Source organism: Cherax quadricarinatus, chromosome 36, assembly GCF_038502225.1.
Source record: "Cherax quadricarinatus isolate ZL_2023a chromosome 36, ASM3850222v1, whole genome shotgun sequence".
NCBI lineage: Eukaryota > Metazoa > Arthropoda > Malacostraca > Decapoda > Parastacidae > Cherax > Cherax quadricarinatus.
Window position 1 is genome coordinate 8,737,538 of NC_091327.1, and position 18,351 is coordinate 8,755,888.

An 18,351-nucleotide genomic window follows, 5' to 3' on the forward strand; every position below is an offset into this window, starting at 1 on the left:
CCAAAAACTTGACAAGTACACTATCAGCCAAAAACTTGACAAGTACACTATCAGCCAAAAACTTGACAAGTACACTATCAGCCATAAACTTGACAAGTACACTATCAGCCAAAAACTTGACAAGTACACTATCAGCCAAAAACTTGACAAGTACACTATCAGCCAAAAACTTGACAAGTACACTATCAGCCAAAAACTTGACAAGTACACTATGACAGTACACATAAACTTGACAAGTACACTATCAGCCATAAACTTGACAAGTACACTATCAGCCATAAACTTGACAAGTACACTATCAGCCAAAAACTTGACAAGTACACTATCAGCCAAAAACTTGACAAGTACACTATCAGCCATAAACTTGACAAGTACACTATCAGCCATAAACTTGACAAGTACACTATCAGCCATAAACTTGACAAGTACACTATCAGCCAAAAACTTGACAAGTACACTATTAGCTAAAAACTTGACAAGTACACTATCAGCCAAAAACTTGACAAGTACACTATCAGCCATAAACTTGACAAGTACACTATCAGCCATAAACTTGACAAGTACACTATCAGCCAAAAACTTGACAAGTACACTATCAGCCATAAACTTGACAAGTACACTATCAGCCAAAAACTTGACAAGTACACTATCAGCCAAAAACTTGACAAGTACACTATCAGCCATAAACTTGACAAGTACACTATCAGCCATAAACTTGACAAGTACACTATTAGCCCAAAACTTGACAAGTACACTATCAGCCAAAAACTTGACAAGTACACTATCAGCCATAAACTTGACAAGTACACTATCAGCCAAAAACTTGACAAGTACACTATCAGCCAAAAACTTGACAAGTACACTATCAGCCAAAAACACAAAACATTCACTTGTTCACAAAAAAAAAACCGACACACAATCATTTAAGACATATGAAAACACATAATAAATTCACACACAAAAAAGTTAAACATAAACACTTAAGACATATAAAAACAAATTTTACAAAGACCACTAAATCATGTACACTTATACCATAATCTAAAACACTACTCCATCTCCATCACAAACACTAAATCTCTTCATGATCACTTAAGACATATGATAACATAAAAAAATAACACAACTTACCCACCAAAATTTAAGTTATCATCATCAAAATATAAAACTAATTTTACACATTTCGTTTCTCAAACTGAATATTCATACCACATTTTTCATTTCACATCTATGCTACATATTACATTTCTCACTGGAGTTCATTACCTTCGTAAATTGTGAGTTCATTACCTTTGTAAACTGTGAGTTCATTACCTCTGTAACTTGCACAGCTATCAAAACTTTGGAGTCCAGTCCCTGGACCCATTATGTACCTCTGTAATCTTTTGACTACCGTCCACAGGATGGGTATGGGGTGCATGATAAACGTATTAAACTAACTTCATCCCTAAAACATCCTTCCTCTACTCACCTATGTTCACCCTCATGTTATCACCTGGGGATATTTTAACTCGACGACCCAACATGATGTTAGGAGACAGAGTAACCAAAACCACTCTTAACACCACCTACACTCTGGCTCCTAACGTTATGTTGGGTCGTCGGATTAGCCGCTCAAGGATTAGCCGCTCAGGGATTAGCCACTCAGGGATAAAACACACTATCATGCAGTACAGGGACTGACGTTATGAAGTACGGAGAATCTCTCGGATCACGCAGCCTCTGAAATACATATACTTTTATTGTTCTTTGTTATGTGTGTTTGAGTTTCTCCATTATTGAAAATTTTCATTTACATTTCTCCCTGAATTAAAAAGTACATGATGATGAAGTGAGCTAAGGTTATGTCTGTACTTCAGAGGATTCAGCTGCATGAGGCTGGCTAGCTGTGATCTCAGCGTGGAGAGCTGTCAGCAGTTGATGCAGCAGCTGACCGCTACAGGAGTGACAGTGTGGGGTGGCTTCTATGTCTCCTCCACTAACATCCCACAGGTGGAGGAGGCACAGCTCAGGGACTTCACTGACGACCTTATGGGATGTGTTTTTTGGAGGTGAGGGTCGCACCGTTATTTTCCTACCCATCCTTTCTTTCTTCCACCATCATATTTACCTTCCTGTCTTCTTTCCCTTCCAGTAATACAAGTTTAGTAACCAGCAACGTTCCATCATAGTACAGTAATTCCTCTTTGTTATATGAGCTATAAATAAGAAGACTGTGTTAAACACCTGATACCTTGATTTCTGGTCATGTAAGTTGGTATGAAAATCTTACACTCTTCACACGTTCACTATATACATATGTATGCTACTTATATTTCTTGTAGTGGGACAATATGACTGATAACAACATAACAGTCATATACTTTGTGATAAATGCATAAAATATCAGCACTCTTGTAGACATTTATATTGTTAATAGATCTAAATGGAGAGCAATCGCTAAACTGGCCCTGGTATGCTATGGGGCCATTTTGAAATAAGGTTAGTTTTTTAAATTAGTATTATTATCATTATTATTATCATTATTATTATGTGAGCAAATCACCTGCAAGAGGTTTACAGGACATCACCTGAATTATTACCTGCAAGTAATTTGGGTGAGATAAGTGAGACTTACTCACAGTAGGTCTCTGAACTGCAGTTCCTTCAACTGCACACTTCTTCACCACTCTCACAAAAAACTAGACCTGACATTAAATTAATAATTATAATATTAAAACCAGTTACTCTAGAATATTAATGTTGTGCTGGGAATACAATGTGATTACTACATATAAATTATTGATGTTATTAAAAAGGAACTTTTTATTACCACTTACCTGGAGTTTACCTGGAGAGAGTTCCGGGGGTCAACGCCCCCGCGGCCCGATCTGTGACCAGGCCTCCTGGTGGATCAGAGCCTGATCAACCAGGCTGTTGCTGCTGGCTGCACGCAAACCAATGTACGAGCCACAGCCCGGCTGGTCAAATTAGATTTAGATTTTGCCACCGAAGTGGCTAGTTTATTGTGCACCCCATATCCATCCTGTGGACGGTAGCGCGAGAGCATATGGATACACAAAAGGCCTAGGAACTAGGCTCCAAAGGGTTAACAGGAATACATATGGATTTATATCTACATATCTATAGTTCACTTATCTGTTACAAGCAAATTTAGGAAATTTGCTTAGTATATCTGGTATCTTATTTTCATTAATAAGATATCTTGACATGTCACATAGGTTATTATACTGTCTGTCTCTGTATTCCTCAATAAGTGGACAATTAAGCACATAGTGTTCAAGAGAATGACCATATGCCTGATCACATAATTTACATTTGCCCCAACAGCCTGATACATTTAGGCCGATCTCCTTAACTAGTTGTCTTTGTAAAACTTTTGAAAGAATGATGCTTAACAGACTGTACTACAGAATCAGACATCAACTTTCCCCCTACCTCTATGGGTTCATGAAAGGTAAAAGTGTGCAGAACTGTATTTCCACCTTTCTCACTGCACACACCTCTACTAGTTTTACCACTTTTCTTGATCTAAAATCTGCATTTGATATTGCGAACAGAACCGTTATACTACATGAACTAGCCAAAATGAATATTGGTGGTAGCTTACTCTGCTGGATAATAGGATACCTGTCAAATAGAGTATCCTCTGTCCTTTACCAAGGCTTCAGAAGTGATTCTAAAGAAATGTCTTTAGGTACACCGCAGGGAGGAGTTCTTAGTCCCATGCTATTTAATATTCTGATTAATAAGAAAACAGAAGAACTATATACAAAAAGGGGTAATCAGTCCCTCAACCTAAACACCACCTCGTCTTTTGTATATAGTTCTTCTGTTTTCTTATTATGTCCAAGAATCTGTATTGATAAAGCCACTGGATGGTGAAACGTCTACAATAAAGATAACCAGATGTTGCACAAGTGTCTTAACTCCACAATAAAGGTAAGTGGCATTTAATTATTGTTTATTTTGCATGTCCCATTCCTTTCCATATAAGGAAATGTATATTTCATGTAAAAAAAAAAAAATCAGTCTTTGGGGTGTCAGGAACGGATTAATTCTATTTTCATTATTTCTTATGGGCAAAATTAACTCGACCAACGGCAATTTCGACCAATGGCAAGCCCTTTGGAACGGATTAATTCCATTGGTTGCAGGTCCACTGTATTACCAATATCCCACCAGAGAAGAGAGTATTACCAATATACCACCTAGGAAGCACGCCGTGCCGTGCCGTGCCATGCTGTGCCGTGCCGTGCCGTGCCGTGCCATGCCATGCCGTGCTGTGCCGTGCCATGCCATGCCATGCCATGCCGTGCTGTGCCGTGCCGTGCCGTGCCGTGCCGTGCCGTGCCGTGCCGTGCCCTGCCGTGCCGTGCCGTGCCGTGCCGTGCCGTGCCGTGCCGTGCCGTGCCGTGCCGTGCCGTGCCGTGCCACGCCATGCTATGCCGTGCTGTGCCGTGCCGTGCTGCCGTGTTCTTTCATGTTTTTTTCACAGTCTCTCTTGCGTACTAGAACTTTAAACTGTACCAGCGGACTTATAAGATATATCCCTCTAGTGTTTGGAAATAATCTTGCAGAAAATATCTAGTGTACAATAAGGCAGCATAACCATACTCTCAGAGGGGAACGTTAAGCCTAGTGTGCCAGTGACAATAATATTAGAACCTTTTTGTCAGAGGAAAGACAGTTTCGCTGATAATAGTGTTATACATAGTGTTGTAGTGTGTACCACAGTGGTATATGGATAATAAATGATAAGATGAAATTTAAAACTGAAGTGTTAGGCCCAAAGAGGCAGGTTCATGTTGTAAACAGTCGTCAGAACCCTCCCACGTAGATCTACTAGTCTACCTGACTTAAAATTAGTGATTCCATGGAATAAAACATTCCTGTTGAAATACGAAGAGGTGCAAAATCTCGAGGAAATATGAAAAGTGTACAGTTTTGTAGAAATATGATAAACAGTGTATAGTTGTTAGTACTTATTGTGATGGAGTGACGTATACAGTGTGTAGTTGTTAGTACTTATTGTGATGGAGTGACGTATACAGTGTGTAGTTGTTAGTACTTATTGTGATGGAGTGACGTATACAGTGTGTAGTTGTTAGTACTTATTGTGATGGAGTGACGTATACAGTGTGTGGTAAACCTGTAGTTAACAGCGGTCACAATATATGCAAAGAAATCATTATTCCTCCAGTAATCTCCATATATTGAAGCCATTGGCGTCCAAACACGCAAGTTATACTTTCTGCATCAAACTGAACACACATTAACATTTAATTTTTTTTTTCCAGTAGTCTTTTTATGAGCTAGTCCAATATCACCCAGTGAGCTAATCCGGATCTGCCCGGAATCATCCAACAACAGGATTCAAACGGATTCGTTGATAACAATATATCCTCTGACTGGTCTCACTAACTGATGGGGCTCTACGTGCCCCATCAAACACTCAGACAGAAACTATAGCAAATAGTTACAATACAGATAGACAGATCTACTGTTAAGGTGCTTATCAGGAAAAAAGATATACATTGATCCACTAGCTGGATTCTACCAGATTCGCTGGATTCGACCGGATTCAAATGGATTTTGCTGGATTCGGGCGGGTTCAAATGCTTTTTGTGGAAACAAAGCCGGATTCGGGTGGATTCAAACGGTTTCGTTGGAAATAAAGCCAAATCGGAAGAACTGTTACAAAAAATTAAATACATCGGGGAATTATAGACTAGCTAGCTAGGAGAGTTGTCAAATATTGTAAGATGAACACTACCATGAAGATCTGTGTAGTCTGCAGAAAGAGTAAGGGACGAAAACATGCCTGGATTGCTTGCCATCTGTTTGGTCAATGGTCCCATGGTATATGCAGGGATTTTAAACCAGTGGCCACACTTGACATAAACTCGGAGAGATGTTTTTGGGTCTGCCCAAACAAGATACACCTGTATGAGGAAATAACATCTATATTAAAAGACAAGAACAATAAAACATCCTTCTTGAAAGATATGTCAGCATGGTATGACAACTGAGAAAAAAAAATCGTTGGTAGGGATGGAGCTGTCTTGGACAGTGCTCCTGAAGTGGCTAGTCTGTCCTGGAGGACAGTGCTGAGGGTGCTAGTGTTGTCCTGGAGGAAAGTGCTGAGGGTGCTAGTGCTGTCCTGGAGGACAGTGCTGAGGGTGCTAGTGTTGTCCTAGAGGAAAGTGCTCCAGAGGGTCCTAGTGATGTCTTAGAAAATAGAGCTCGTGAGGGTACTAGTGTTGTCCTGGAGGACACTGAAGACAACCTTATTCAGTCCACAGAGTTTCAAAATAGAGGTACTGCTGGAGATGGATCAAAATGGGATGAGACCTCATGGAATAGTGTCGACACACTACCAGCAAAACCTGGTGGAAGCACTGATGTCCGTACAGGGTTAAAAGGTATTGAGTAAACAGGAAAAATAAATGCACCAGCAGCGAACGCAGCTACAATAAATCCTAGCAAACAGAAGTCCAATCTTTGTAAATACTATGCCTTGGGTATCTGCAGGCACGGTATATCTGGTAAAACAGGCGGGACCTTTGACCATCCCAAAAAATGCCGCACCCACATGACAACAGGAGAGTGCAACTTCCCTTCTTGCAACTTATTTCACCCAGAAATGTGTCACTCATCAATCCATGAAAGAAAATGCTACAATGCATACTGCCAGGCACATCATCTAAAGGGGACTAGAAGACACAGACCAGCCACACTATGGGAAACAAAAGAGAGGAGCCACAACCTCTCCAGGGACAGAGGATTTTTAGGGCCAGAAGGGAAAAAAGACTGGCAAGAAATGACAATTATCTTACACCACCTGAAAACACTTCTGGAGCAGAGGCATGGACATTGGCCTCTACCCCAGAACAACATATATTAGAGTCAGCAAATAAACCCCCCCTAAATTCCACCAATACGACATTTGTCTTTGCAAACATACAGGGTCTAAAGCCGTCAAAAAACAAAATTCCTTACATCAAGAGACTGCTCATGGAGTCAAATGCAATGTTTGCAGCATTCACAGAGACCCACATAAAGGATCATTATGACAACGAAATATGGATCCCAGGTTATAACCTATTCCGATGAGAAAGACTAAACAGACAAGGGGGAGGGGGGTTGGCCTGTATGTCACAGAGTCGCTCATTTGCACAGAACTACTAAACACCTCAAATGATGTAGTTGAAGTTTTGGCGGTAAATATCAAAAACCAAAACCTTGTTATTGTGGTAATATACAAGCTTCCAGATACAACTTCCCAGCAATTCCAGGATTAGATTTTGCCACCGAAGTGGCTAGTTTATTGTGCACCCCATATCCATCCTGTGGACGGTAGCGCGAGAGCATATGGATACACAAAAGGCCTAGGAACTAGGCCCCAAATGGCTAACAGGAATACATATGGATTTATATCTACATATCTATAGTTCACTTATCTGTTACAAGCAAATTTAGGAAATTTGCTTAGTATATCTGGTATCTTATTTTCATTAATAAGATATCTTGACATGTCACATAGGTTATTATACTGTCTGTCTCTGTATTCCTCAATAAGTGGACAATTAAGCACATAGTGTTCAAGAGAGTGACCATATGCCTGATCACATAATTTACATTTAGTTTGATCATCATCTGTGTGTCTCCCAAACTGCCAGAAGTACTTGTAACCAAGCCTAAGCCTGACCACTACAACATCAGTCAGTCTGTTCACATTGCACGTTGCTCCATAAACATACTTATCTACGTTCATGTTATCATAGTGGGTTATAGATCTACTCAGGCTTCTAACTGCATTCCTATAACAATCATTTTCATTATTTACTTCTCTCCTAATATTATTCCTAATGCTTGACACAGTTATACCAAAGTTATATTCTACATTCTCCTTCTGGGTACTCTTCTTGGTTAACATATCAACTTTATCATGAAGGAGTAATCCAATGTGTGATGGGATCCATAGCAATTGTACATTAATTCCTTTGTCCCTGATTTTTCAGTATCTATACCTGGCTTCTCCAATGAGCATGTTGTTAGAGTCATTATATGATTCAAGAGCCTTCAATGATGACATAGAATCAGTAATGATGATAGAGTCAAGCTCAGTGTCATAGGTTAGCTTTAGCGCCATTAGGATTGCAAACAATTCAGTTTGCAATGTAGACGCCCAGTTGTTAATTCTTATGCCTAACTCAACAAATTTATTATCGTTCTTAACTAGGGAGGTGGCAACAAGAGCAGATGCAGCCCTGCCAGAAGACTCCTGTTTAGATCCATCAGTGTATATAACTTGTGATAACTTATTACTACCAGCTAGGCGAGAAATTTCTTCTTGAGCAGTTGCTTTAACAAGTGATTTAAGGAAGGGATTACTAGCAATAAGCTTCTTGGGAGGGACTTGCAGGTATGTTATATTAAATGAACACATCTTCCATGGAGGGGTGAAATGCTCTTGTTGTGTACAGTGATACAGTTCATGCAGGTTATAAAACTTAATGCAATTGCACTTTTTCACAATCCATTTAGATCTGTGTGTATTTACTTCTAGACACTTAGTAAGGTTCACTGTGACAGAGTCTGGTTCATTTCTTAACATTCTAATACCGAGTACAGTGTTAATCTCAACAATCCTATCACTGATACTAGAAATACCAAGTTCCTTCCGCATATTAAGAACCTTTGTTGATTTGGGACAACCAAGAATAATTCTGAGAGCTTCATTTTGCATTAACTCCAAGGGTCGGAGAGAACGTTTTCTGTATAGACATTAGTGATTCCACCAGCTTTTACTGGTAATGCTTAACACACGGGTTCGATTCCTGGCAGGGTAGAAACATTTCAACACGTTTCCTTACACCTGTTGTCCTGTTCACCTAGCATCAAATAGGTACCTGGGTGTTAGTCGATTGGTGTGGGTTGCATCCTGGGGACAAGATTCAGAACCCCAATGGAAATAAGACAGTCCTCGATGATGCAATGACTTTCTTGGGTTATACTGGGTGGCTAACCCTCCGCGATTAAAAATCCGAACAAAATCTTATCTGTCAACACTATTCCCTGAGGCATCATCCCCTTTTGTTCGATCTCCAGCAGTATCTCTACTTTGTACCTTTGTAAATTGTATAACATTGTCTTTACCTGTTTCATCACTAGGGCCATTATCTCCATTTGGTGCTCTGTCTTCCAGAACATCACTAGCACCTTCTGGGGCACTGTCCTCCAAGACCTGCCACCCATTTTATTTTCCTAGCTGTTATACCAGGCTGACATATCTTTCAAGAAGGATATTTTATTGGTGTTTTTGTCTTTTAATATAGATATAATTTTCTCCCACAGGTGTTTCTCGTTTGGGCAGACCCAAATCATTTCTCTGATTTTATATCAAAAGTGGTCGCTGGTTTAAAGTTTTTGCATGACCCATGGGACCATTTACCACAGAGATTGCATACAGTCCAGGCATGACTTCATCTGTTACCCTTTCTGCAGATTACACAGATTTTCATGGTGCTGGTCATTTACAACTCCTGACACTTTACATGCTTACATATTAATTTTATACCAATGTGTATAATATAAAAATTAATATATTTTTTCCTCCTTAGGATGGACAAGGAGAACATCTGGGTGTACTAGCAAGAAGGAGAACTTAAAATTGCTGCACACAACAGCTACTTCGCTGCTGCCCCAGTCATTCTGTACAATAAACATTCACATAGAACCTTAATTGAAAGTGGAGATAAATGAACCCCCATGAAGGATATCTGATCATATTAAATCCGACTTGGGGTATGACTTATTGATGGAGTATGAGCAAAAACAGCTTAGCTGGTTTTGGAAGTTAAAAACTCAATACTTGCAGTTTGTGAGTAACGTGTAGGTCAGTGGTCAGAAAGTTACATTCAGAGCCACAGTATACCTCAAGGTTATCAAGTACACAACTTTTGCTCCTGGGTTCATTAACTATCTGTTTTTGCCTGAGAAACTAATATTTAAATCAGTATGAACATATCTACTAGGAACCTCTGGTAATAGTGGGAGAACAATGGGAAATAAATCACTTTGTCTTACTTTTTTTGGGTCATCCTGGATGATAATTTACATATGTTACTATATATAATAATTGTACTTACGTATACCTGTACCTAAACAAACTTACTTAATCTGCATGAACACATTTGAACAACTATTAAAATTCAAATTCAAATGTATATTTCTCTGTAAAGATTACAATGGGTGGTTTACATATAAAACAATAATTACAAAGAAGGCCACTAGCAGGCCTAACAGGCCTACGCATTTCGGGCAGAAAAATAGTAATTCTTACTCTATATTACATATGATTAAATGGATTTACAATAGTGAGGTAGTTCAGAACATTTAAGAATATAAGAACTTGAAAAATTAGTAATGAGAATGGTTGTGTTGGCATGATACAAAGTTTATATTAAAGTTCCTATACAGAAGTATGTCTGCTAAACTTACGACTACCTTCACATTTATTAGGTAATGACTATATTTGGAATTTTATGTTTAGTCATTTGCGTCAGTGTAGGTGTAAATGTGTATGGTTCCTGCCTCCACTACGTCATTTTCTAGGCTATTCCACTGCCTTACAACTCTATGACTGAAGAAATACTTCCTACTATCTCTCTGACTCATTTGTGTGTGTGTGTGTGTGTGTGTGTGTGTGTGTGTGTGTGTGTGTGTGTGTGTGTGTGTGTGTGTGTGTGTACTCACCTAGTTGTACTCACCTAGTTGGGGGTCGAGTCCAAGCTCCTGGCCCCGCCTCTTCACTGATCGCTACTAGGTCACTCTCCCTGAGCCGTGAGCTTTATCATACCTCTGCTTAGAGCTATGTATGGATCCTGCCTCCACTACATCGCTTCCCAAACTATTCCACTTACTGACTACTCTGTGGCTGAAGAAATACTTCCTAACATCCCTGTGATTCATCTGTGTCTTCAACTTCCAACTGTGTCCCCTTGTTACTGTGTCCAATCTCTGGAACATCCTGTCTTTGTCCACCTTGTCAATTCCTCTCAGTATTTTGTATGTCGTTATCATGTCCCCCCTATCTCTCCTGTCCTCCAGTGTCGTCAGGTTGATTTCCCTTAACCTCTCCTCATAGGACATACCTCTTAACTCTGGGACTAGTCTTGTTGCAAACCTTTGCACTTTCTCTAGTTTCTTTACGTGCTTGGCTAGGTGTGGGTTCCAAAGTGGTGCCGCATACTCCAATATGGGCCTAACGTACACGGTGTACAGGGTCCTGAACGATTCCTTATTAAGATGTCTGAATGCTGTTCTTAGGTTTGCCAGGCTCCCATATGCTGCAGCAGTTATTTGGTTGATGTGTGCCTCAGGAGATGTGCCTGGTGATATACTCACCCCAACATCTTTTTCCTTGAGTGAGGTTTGTAGTCTCTGACCCCCTAGACTGTACTCCGTCTGCGGCCTTCTTTGCCCTTCCCCAATCTTCATGACTTTGCACTTGGCGGGGTTGAACTCCAGGAACCAATTGCAGGACCAGATCTGCAGCCTGTCCAGATCCCTTTGTAGTTCTGCCTGGTCTTCATCCAAATGAATTCTTCTCATCAACTTCACGTCATCTGCAAACAGAGTCTATTCCTTCTGTCATGTCATTCACAAATACCAGACACAGCACTGGTTCTAGGACTGACCCTTGTGGGACCCTACTCGTCACAGGTGCCCACTCTGACACCTCGCCACTTACCATGATTCGCTGCTGTCTTCCTGACAAGTATTCCATGATCCATTGTAGTGCCTTCCCTGTTATCCCTAATTGGTCCTCCAGTTTTTGCACTAATCTCTTTGTGGAACTGTGTCAAACGCCTTCTTACAGTCCAAGAAAATGCAATCTACCCACCCCTCTCTCCCTCTTGTCTTACTGCTGTCACCCTGTCATAGAACTCCAGTAGGTTTTTGACACAGGATCTCCTATCCCTGAAACCATGTTGGCTGCTGTTGATGAGATCATTCCTTTCTTGTTGTTCACCACTCTTCTCCTGATAATCTTCTCAATGACTTTGCATGCTATACATGTCAATGACACTGGACTGTAGTTTAGTGCTTCATGTCTAACTCTTTTTTGAAAAATTGGGACTACATTTGCTGTCTTCCATACCCCAGATAATCTCCCTGTTTCGATAGATGTGTTGAATATTGTTGTTAGGGGTACACATAGCGCCTTTGCTCCCTCTCTCAGGACCCATGGGGAGATGTTATCCGATCCCATCGCCTTTGAGGTATCTAGCTCACTCAGAAGCCTCTTCACTTCTTCCTCGGTTGTGTGTACTGTATCCAACACTTGGTGGTGTACTCCACCTCTCCGTCTTTCTGGAGTCCCTTCTGCCTCCTCTGTGAACACTTCCTTGAATTTCATGTTGAGTTCCTCACATACTTCACGGTCATTTCTTGTTGTCTCTCCTCCTTCCTTCCTTAGCCTGATTACCTGATCCTTGACTGTTGTTTTCCTCCTGATGTGGCTGTAAAACAGCTTTGGGTAAGATTTGGCTTTCGCTGCTATGTCGTTTTCATATTGTCTTTGGGCCTACCTTCTTACCTGTGCATATTCATTTCTGGCTCTACGACTGCTTCCCTTATTCTCCTGGGTCCTTTGCCTACTATACTTATTCCATTCCCTAGCACACTTGGTTTTCGCCTCCCTGCACCTCTGGGTGAACCATGGGCTCATCCTGGCTTTTTCATTATTCATGTTACCCTTGGGTACAAACCTCTCCTCAGCTTCCTTACATATTGTTGTTACATATTCCATCATCTCGTTTACTGGCTTCCCTGCCAGTTCTCTGTCCCACTGAACCCCGTTCAGGAAATTCCTCATTGCCGCATAGTCCCCTTTCTTGTACTTTGGCTTCATTCGCCCTGACCTTCCTGCTTCCCCCACCACTTGTAACTTTACTGTACTCACCTAATTGTGGTTGCAGGGGTCGAGACTCAGCTCCTGGCCCCGCCTCTTCACTGAGTGCTACTAGGTCCTCTCTCTCCCTGCTAAATAAGCTTTATCATGCCTCAACTTAGAGCTATGTATGGTTCCTGCCTCCACTACCTCAGTGCTAGGCTGTTCCACTTCCTGACAACTCTATGACTGAAGAAATACTTCCTAACATTCCTGTGACTCGTCTGAGTTTTCAATTTCCAATTGTGACCCCTTGTTTCTGTGTTTCCTCTCTGGAACATCCTGTCTCTGTCCACCTTGTCTATTCCACGCAGTATTTTGTATGTTGTTATCATGTCTCCCCTAACCTCCTGTCCTCCAGTGCCGTCAGGCCGATTTCCCTCAACCTTTCTCTGTAGGACAGTCCCCTTAGCTCTGAACCTAACCTTGTCGGAAACCTTTGCACTTTCTCTAATTTCTTGACGTGCTTGATCAAGTGTGGGTTCTAAACAGGTGCTGCATACTCCAATATGGGCCTGACATACACGGTATACAGTGTCTTGAACGATTCCTTACTAAGGTGTCGGAACGCTATTCTCAGGTTTGCCAGGTGCCCATATGCTGCAGCAGTTATCTGGTTGATGTGTGCTTCTGGATACGTTCTCGGTGTTATACTCAACCCAAGATCTTTCTCCTTGAGCGAGGTTTGCAGTCTTTGGCCACCTAGCCTATACTCCGTCTGCGGTCTTCTTTGCCATTCCCCAATCTTCATGACTTTGCATTTGACGGGGTTAAATTAGAGAAGCCAGGTATCCAGTCTGTCCAGGTCTCTTTGAAGTCCTACCTGATCCTCTTCTGATTTAATTTTCCTCATTAACTTCACATCATCTGCAAACAGGGACACTTCTGAATCTAACCCTCCCATCATGTCATTCACATATACCAGAAATAGCACTGGTCCTAGAACCGACCCCTGTGGGACCCCGCTCGTCACAGGTGCCCACTGTGATACCTCATAACGTATCACGACTCGTTGTTTCCTCCCTGTCAGGTATTCTCTGATCCATTGCAGCACCCTTCCTGTTATATGCGTCTGATCCTCTAGCTTCTGCACCAATCTCCTGTGAGGAACTGTATCGAAGGCCTTCTTACAGTCCAAGAAGATGCACTCAACCCACCCCTCTCTCTCGTGTCTTAATTCTTTTACTTTATCATAAAACTTCAGTAGGTTTGTGACACAGGATTTACCTTCCATAAAACTGTGCTGGTTGGCGTTTATACTCTTGTTCCGTTCCAGGTGCTCCACCACTCTTCTGATAATCTTCTCCATTACTTTGCATACTATGCTTGTCAGAGACACTGGTCTATAGTTTAGTGCCTCTTTTCTGTCTCCTTTTTTAAATATGGGTGATACATTTGCCATATTCCATACCTCAGGAAGTTGACCAGTTTCAAGGGATGTGTTGAAGATTGTGGTTAGTGGCACACACAGCATTTCTGCTCCCTCTCTTAGGACCCACGGGGAGATGTTGTCTGGTCCCATTGCCTTTGAGGTATCAAGGTCCCTTAGCATATTCTTCACCTACTCCTCAGTTGTTTGTATGTCATCTAACACTTGTTGGTGCATTCCTTGATGGTGTCCCCCTCTGTTCTGTCCACCCAGAGGCCTTCCTGTCTCCATTGTAAATATTTCCTTCAATCTCTTGAGCTCCTCACATACCTCTTGATCACTTCTGGTGAGTTCCCCACCTTCTTTCCTCAGCCTGATCACCTGGTCTTTGACTGTTGTCTTCCTCCTAATGTGGCTATAAAGCAGTTTTGGGTCAATTTGCTTTCGATGCTATGCCGTTTTCGTACTGTCACTTGGCTTCCCTCCTTATCTGTGCACACTCGTTTCTGGCTCTTCGACTAGTCCCTCTATTTTCCTGGGTCCTTTGCCCCCTGTATCTTTTCCATTCTCTTTTGCACTTAGTTTTTGCCTCCCTACACCTTCGGGTAAACCAAAGACTCGCTTTGGTCTTCACATTATTTCTATTGCCCTTGGGAACAAACCTTTCCTCTGCCTCCTTGCATTTTGTTGTTACATATTCCATCATTTCATTTACTGACTTTCCTTTCAATTCTCTGTCCCACTGAACCTCCTGCAGGAAGTTCCTCATACCTGTGTAGTCCCTCTTTTTATAGTTTGGCTTTCCCCATTCAACTCCTGTTACCCTCTACTTGTAATTCTACTATGTATTCAAAACCATGTGATCACTAGCTCCAAGGGATCTCTCATATGTGATGTCCTCAATGTCTGAACTGCTCAGGGTGAACACAAAGTCCAGTCTTGCTGGTTTATCCTCCCCTCTCTCTCTGGTAGTGTCCTTAACATGTTGATGCATAAGGTTTTCCAGTACCACATCCATCATCTTGGATCTCCATGTTTCGGGACCCCAGTGTGGCTCCAGGTTTTCCCAGTCGATCTCCCTGTGGTTGAAATCACCCATAACCAGTAACTTTGTTCTGCTCGAGTGAGCCCTTCTTGCCACCTCGGCCAGTGTGCCTACCATTGCTCTGTTGCTCTCTTCATATTCCTCTTTTGGCCTCCTACAGTTCTGTGGTGGATTATACATCACTGCAATGACTACCTTATGTGCCCCAGACTGAAGTGTACCTACTATGTAGTCCCTTCCTCCAATTTCATCCATGCCTTCCATTTCCTCAAATCTCCATCGGTCTTTTATAAGCAGTGCAACCCATTCTCCCCCTCTGCTCCTTCTATCTTTCCTCAGGATCTCATATCCTGGTGGGAAGACTGTATCTGTTATTGTCTCAGTGAGTTTCGTTTCTGTGACTGCTATGATGTCTGGGGACTTCTCATTGATTCTATCATGCCACTCCTCATATTTATTCATTATTCCATACGTGTTCATGCACCAAACCTTCAACTTCTTTTCCAATACTGTGATCCTGGGAGAAGATTGGGGTTGGGGGATCGGGAGCCCTGGCAGAGGCCTATGGTGGGGTTGCGATGGGGGTGGGGGCAGAGTTCCCATAGGGGTTGCTGTATGGGTGGGGTTTGTGGTGTTGGGAGTGGGGACAGAGGGATCAGTGTGTGAGTGTCGGTTTAGATTGCTCAGTTGCCTTGGGGTTGTCGCAGTTGGAGTCCTTCTGCGGGTGTTTCTGGAGGGTGTGTTTGCCCTTCCACCTGCATCTGGGTTCTTGTGCTCATCTTTGTCATTTCCTCTCGTTCCTTCTTTCATTTTTGTACTCTCTCTTTCAGTATCAACCTTTCCTCTTGTGTTCTGTCTCGATCGAAGTACACACTCTGGTACTATTGTTTGTCTCTCAGTCATGCTTTCTCCTGCAGAATCATGGTTCAAGTTGATTATGCCTTGAAAATTACTATGAAATGCTGTTTCTGTCCCCTTGCAAACCACCCAATTCTCTGAAAATTTGCCATCTGGGTCATGTCGCCCTCACTTATTGCTTTCATGATACCTTCAATCACTTTCTCTCCTGTTTCCTTTCATCTTAAGTTTCTCCTTCAACTTCCTGGAGCCCGTAGACAAAAATGATCTCGCCCTTTCCTCCTCCCACTGTGTCTCCCATTGCATCCTCTGAGGTGTTTTAGTTCCTTCCATTGGAGTGTTTCTTCCTTCAAACCCTTCCCTGGCTGAGGCCCCTATGCTCAGTGGACTGCCTTTCCTGCTCAGCTGTTTCTGGCCCCTGCAGGTGACTGTTAGAGTCTGCATATGTCATAGCCTCTTTGTTGTCTTAAGACCTATAATTTGTTCCTAGTGTGCTTCTCATCTTTGCCTTGACCCCATTTGGGTCTGATAGGGCCCTTGTATGCAGTATAGCATTGTGTGTGTGTGTGTGTGTACTCACCTATTTGTACTCACCTATTTGTGGTTGCAGGGGTCGAGTCTTAGCTCCTGGCCCCGCCTCTTCACCGGTTGCTACTGGGCCCTCTCCTCGCTCAATGAGCTTTATCAAACCTCGTCTTAAAACTGTGTATGGTTCCTGCCTCCACTACGTCATTTTCTAGGCTATTCCACTGCCTGATAACTCTATGACTGAAGAAATACTTCCTAATATCTCTCTGACTCATTTGTGTCTTCAACTTCCAATTGTGGCCTCTTGTTTCTGTGTCCCCTCCCTGGAACATCCTGTCTTTGTCCACCTTGTCTATTCTGCGCAGTATTTTATATGTCGTTATCATGTCTCCCCTGACTCTTCTGTCCTCCAGTGTCGTCAGGCCGATTTCCCTTAATCTTTCTTCATAGGACATTCCCCTTAGCTCTGGAACTAACCTTGTCGCAAACCTTTGTACTTTCTCTAGTTTCTTGACGTGCTTTATCAAGTGCGGGTTCCAAACAGGTGCTGCATACTCCAGTATGGGCATACATGGTGTACAGTGTCTTGAACGATTCCTTACTAAGGTATCGGAATGCTGTTCTCAGGTTTGCCATGCGCCCATATGCTGCAGCAGTTATCTGGTTGATGTGTGCTTCCAGAGACATGCTCGGTGTTATACTCACCCCAAGATCTTTCTCCTTGAGTGAGGTTTGCAGTCTTTGGCCACCTAGCCTATACTCTGTCTGTGGTCTTCTGTGCCCTTTCCCTATCTTCATGACTTTGCATTTGGCAGGATTAAATTCGAGAAGCCATTTGCTGGACCAGGTGTCCAGTCTGTCCAGGTCTCTTTGAAGTCCTGCCTGGTCCTCATCTGATTTAATTCTCCTCATTAACTTCACATCATCTGCAAACATGGACACTTCTGAGTCTAACCCTTCCATCATGTCGTTCACATATACCAAAAATAGCACTGGTCCTAGGACCAACCCCTGTGGGACCCCGCTCATCACAGGTGCCCACTGTGATACATCATTACGTTCCATGACTCGTTGTTACCACCCTGTCAGGTATTCTCTGATCCATTGCAGTGCCCTTCCTGTTATATGCGCCTGATGCTCTAGCTTCTGCACTAATCTCTTGTGAGGAACTGTGTCAAAGGCCTTCTTGCAGTCCAAGAAGATGTAATCAACCCACCCCTCTCTCTCGTGTCTTACTTCTGTTATTTTATCATAAAACTCCAGAATGTTTGTGACACAGGATTTGCCTTCCATGAATCCGTGCTGGTTGGCATTTATCCTCTTGTTCCATTCCAGGTGCTCCACCACTCTCCTCCTGATAATCTTGTCCATAACTTTGCATACTATACACGTCAATGACACAGGTCTATAGTTTAGTGCCTCTTTTCTGTCTCCTTTTTTAAAAATGGGAACTACATTTGCCGTTTTCCATACCTCAGGTAGTTGCTCAGTTTCCAGGGATTGTGGTAAGTGGCATGCACAGCATATCTGCTCCCTCTCTAAGGACCCACGGGGAGATGTTGTCCGGTCCCATTGCCTTTGAGGTATCGA

At 42.3% G+C, this 18,351-nt stretch overlaps 1 protein-coding gene across 1 annotated transcript in view; it reads left to right on the forward strand.

The window, feature by feature from the left end:
- The window catches only part of LOC128691436 (uncharacterized), an 82,500-nt gene extending 71,978 nt beyond the window's left edge, over positions 1 to 10,522 (forward strand). Inside the window, exons 4-5 of the mRNA XM_053780308.2 lie at positions 1,860 to 2,051; positions 9,627 to 10,522. Of these exons, the coding sequence (XP_053636283.2) occupies positions 1,860 to 2,051; positions 9,627 to 9,657 (223 nt within the window). The 3' untranslated portion in view covers positions 9,658 to 10,522. The remainder of the gene's footprint in view (positions 1 to 1,859; positions 2,052 to 9,626) is intronic.
- The last annotated feature ends 7,829 nt before the right edge of the window (positions 10,523 to 18,351 follow it).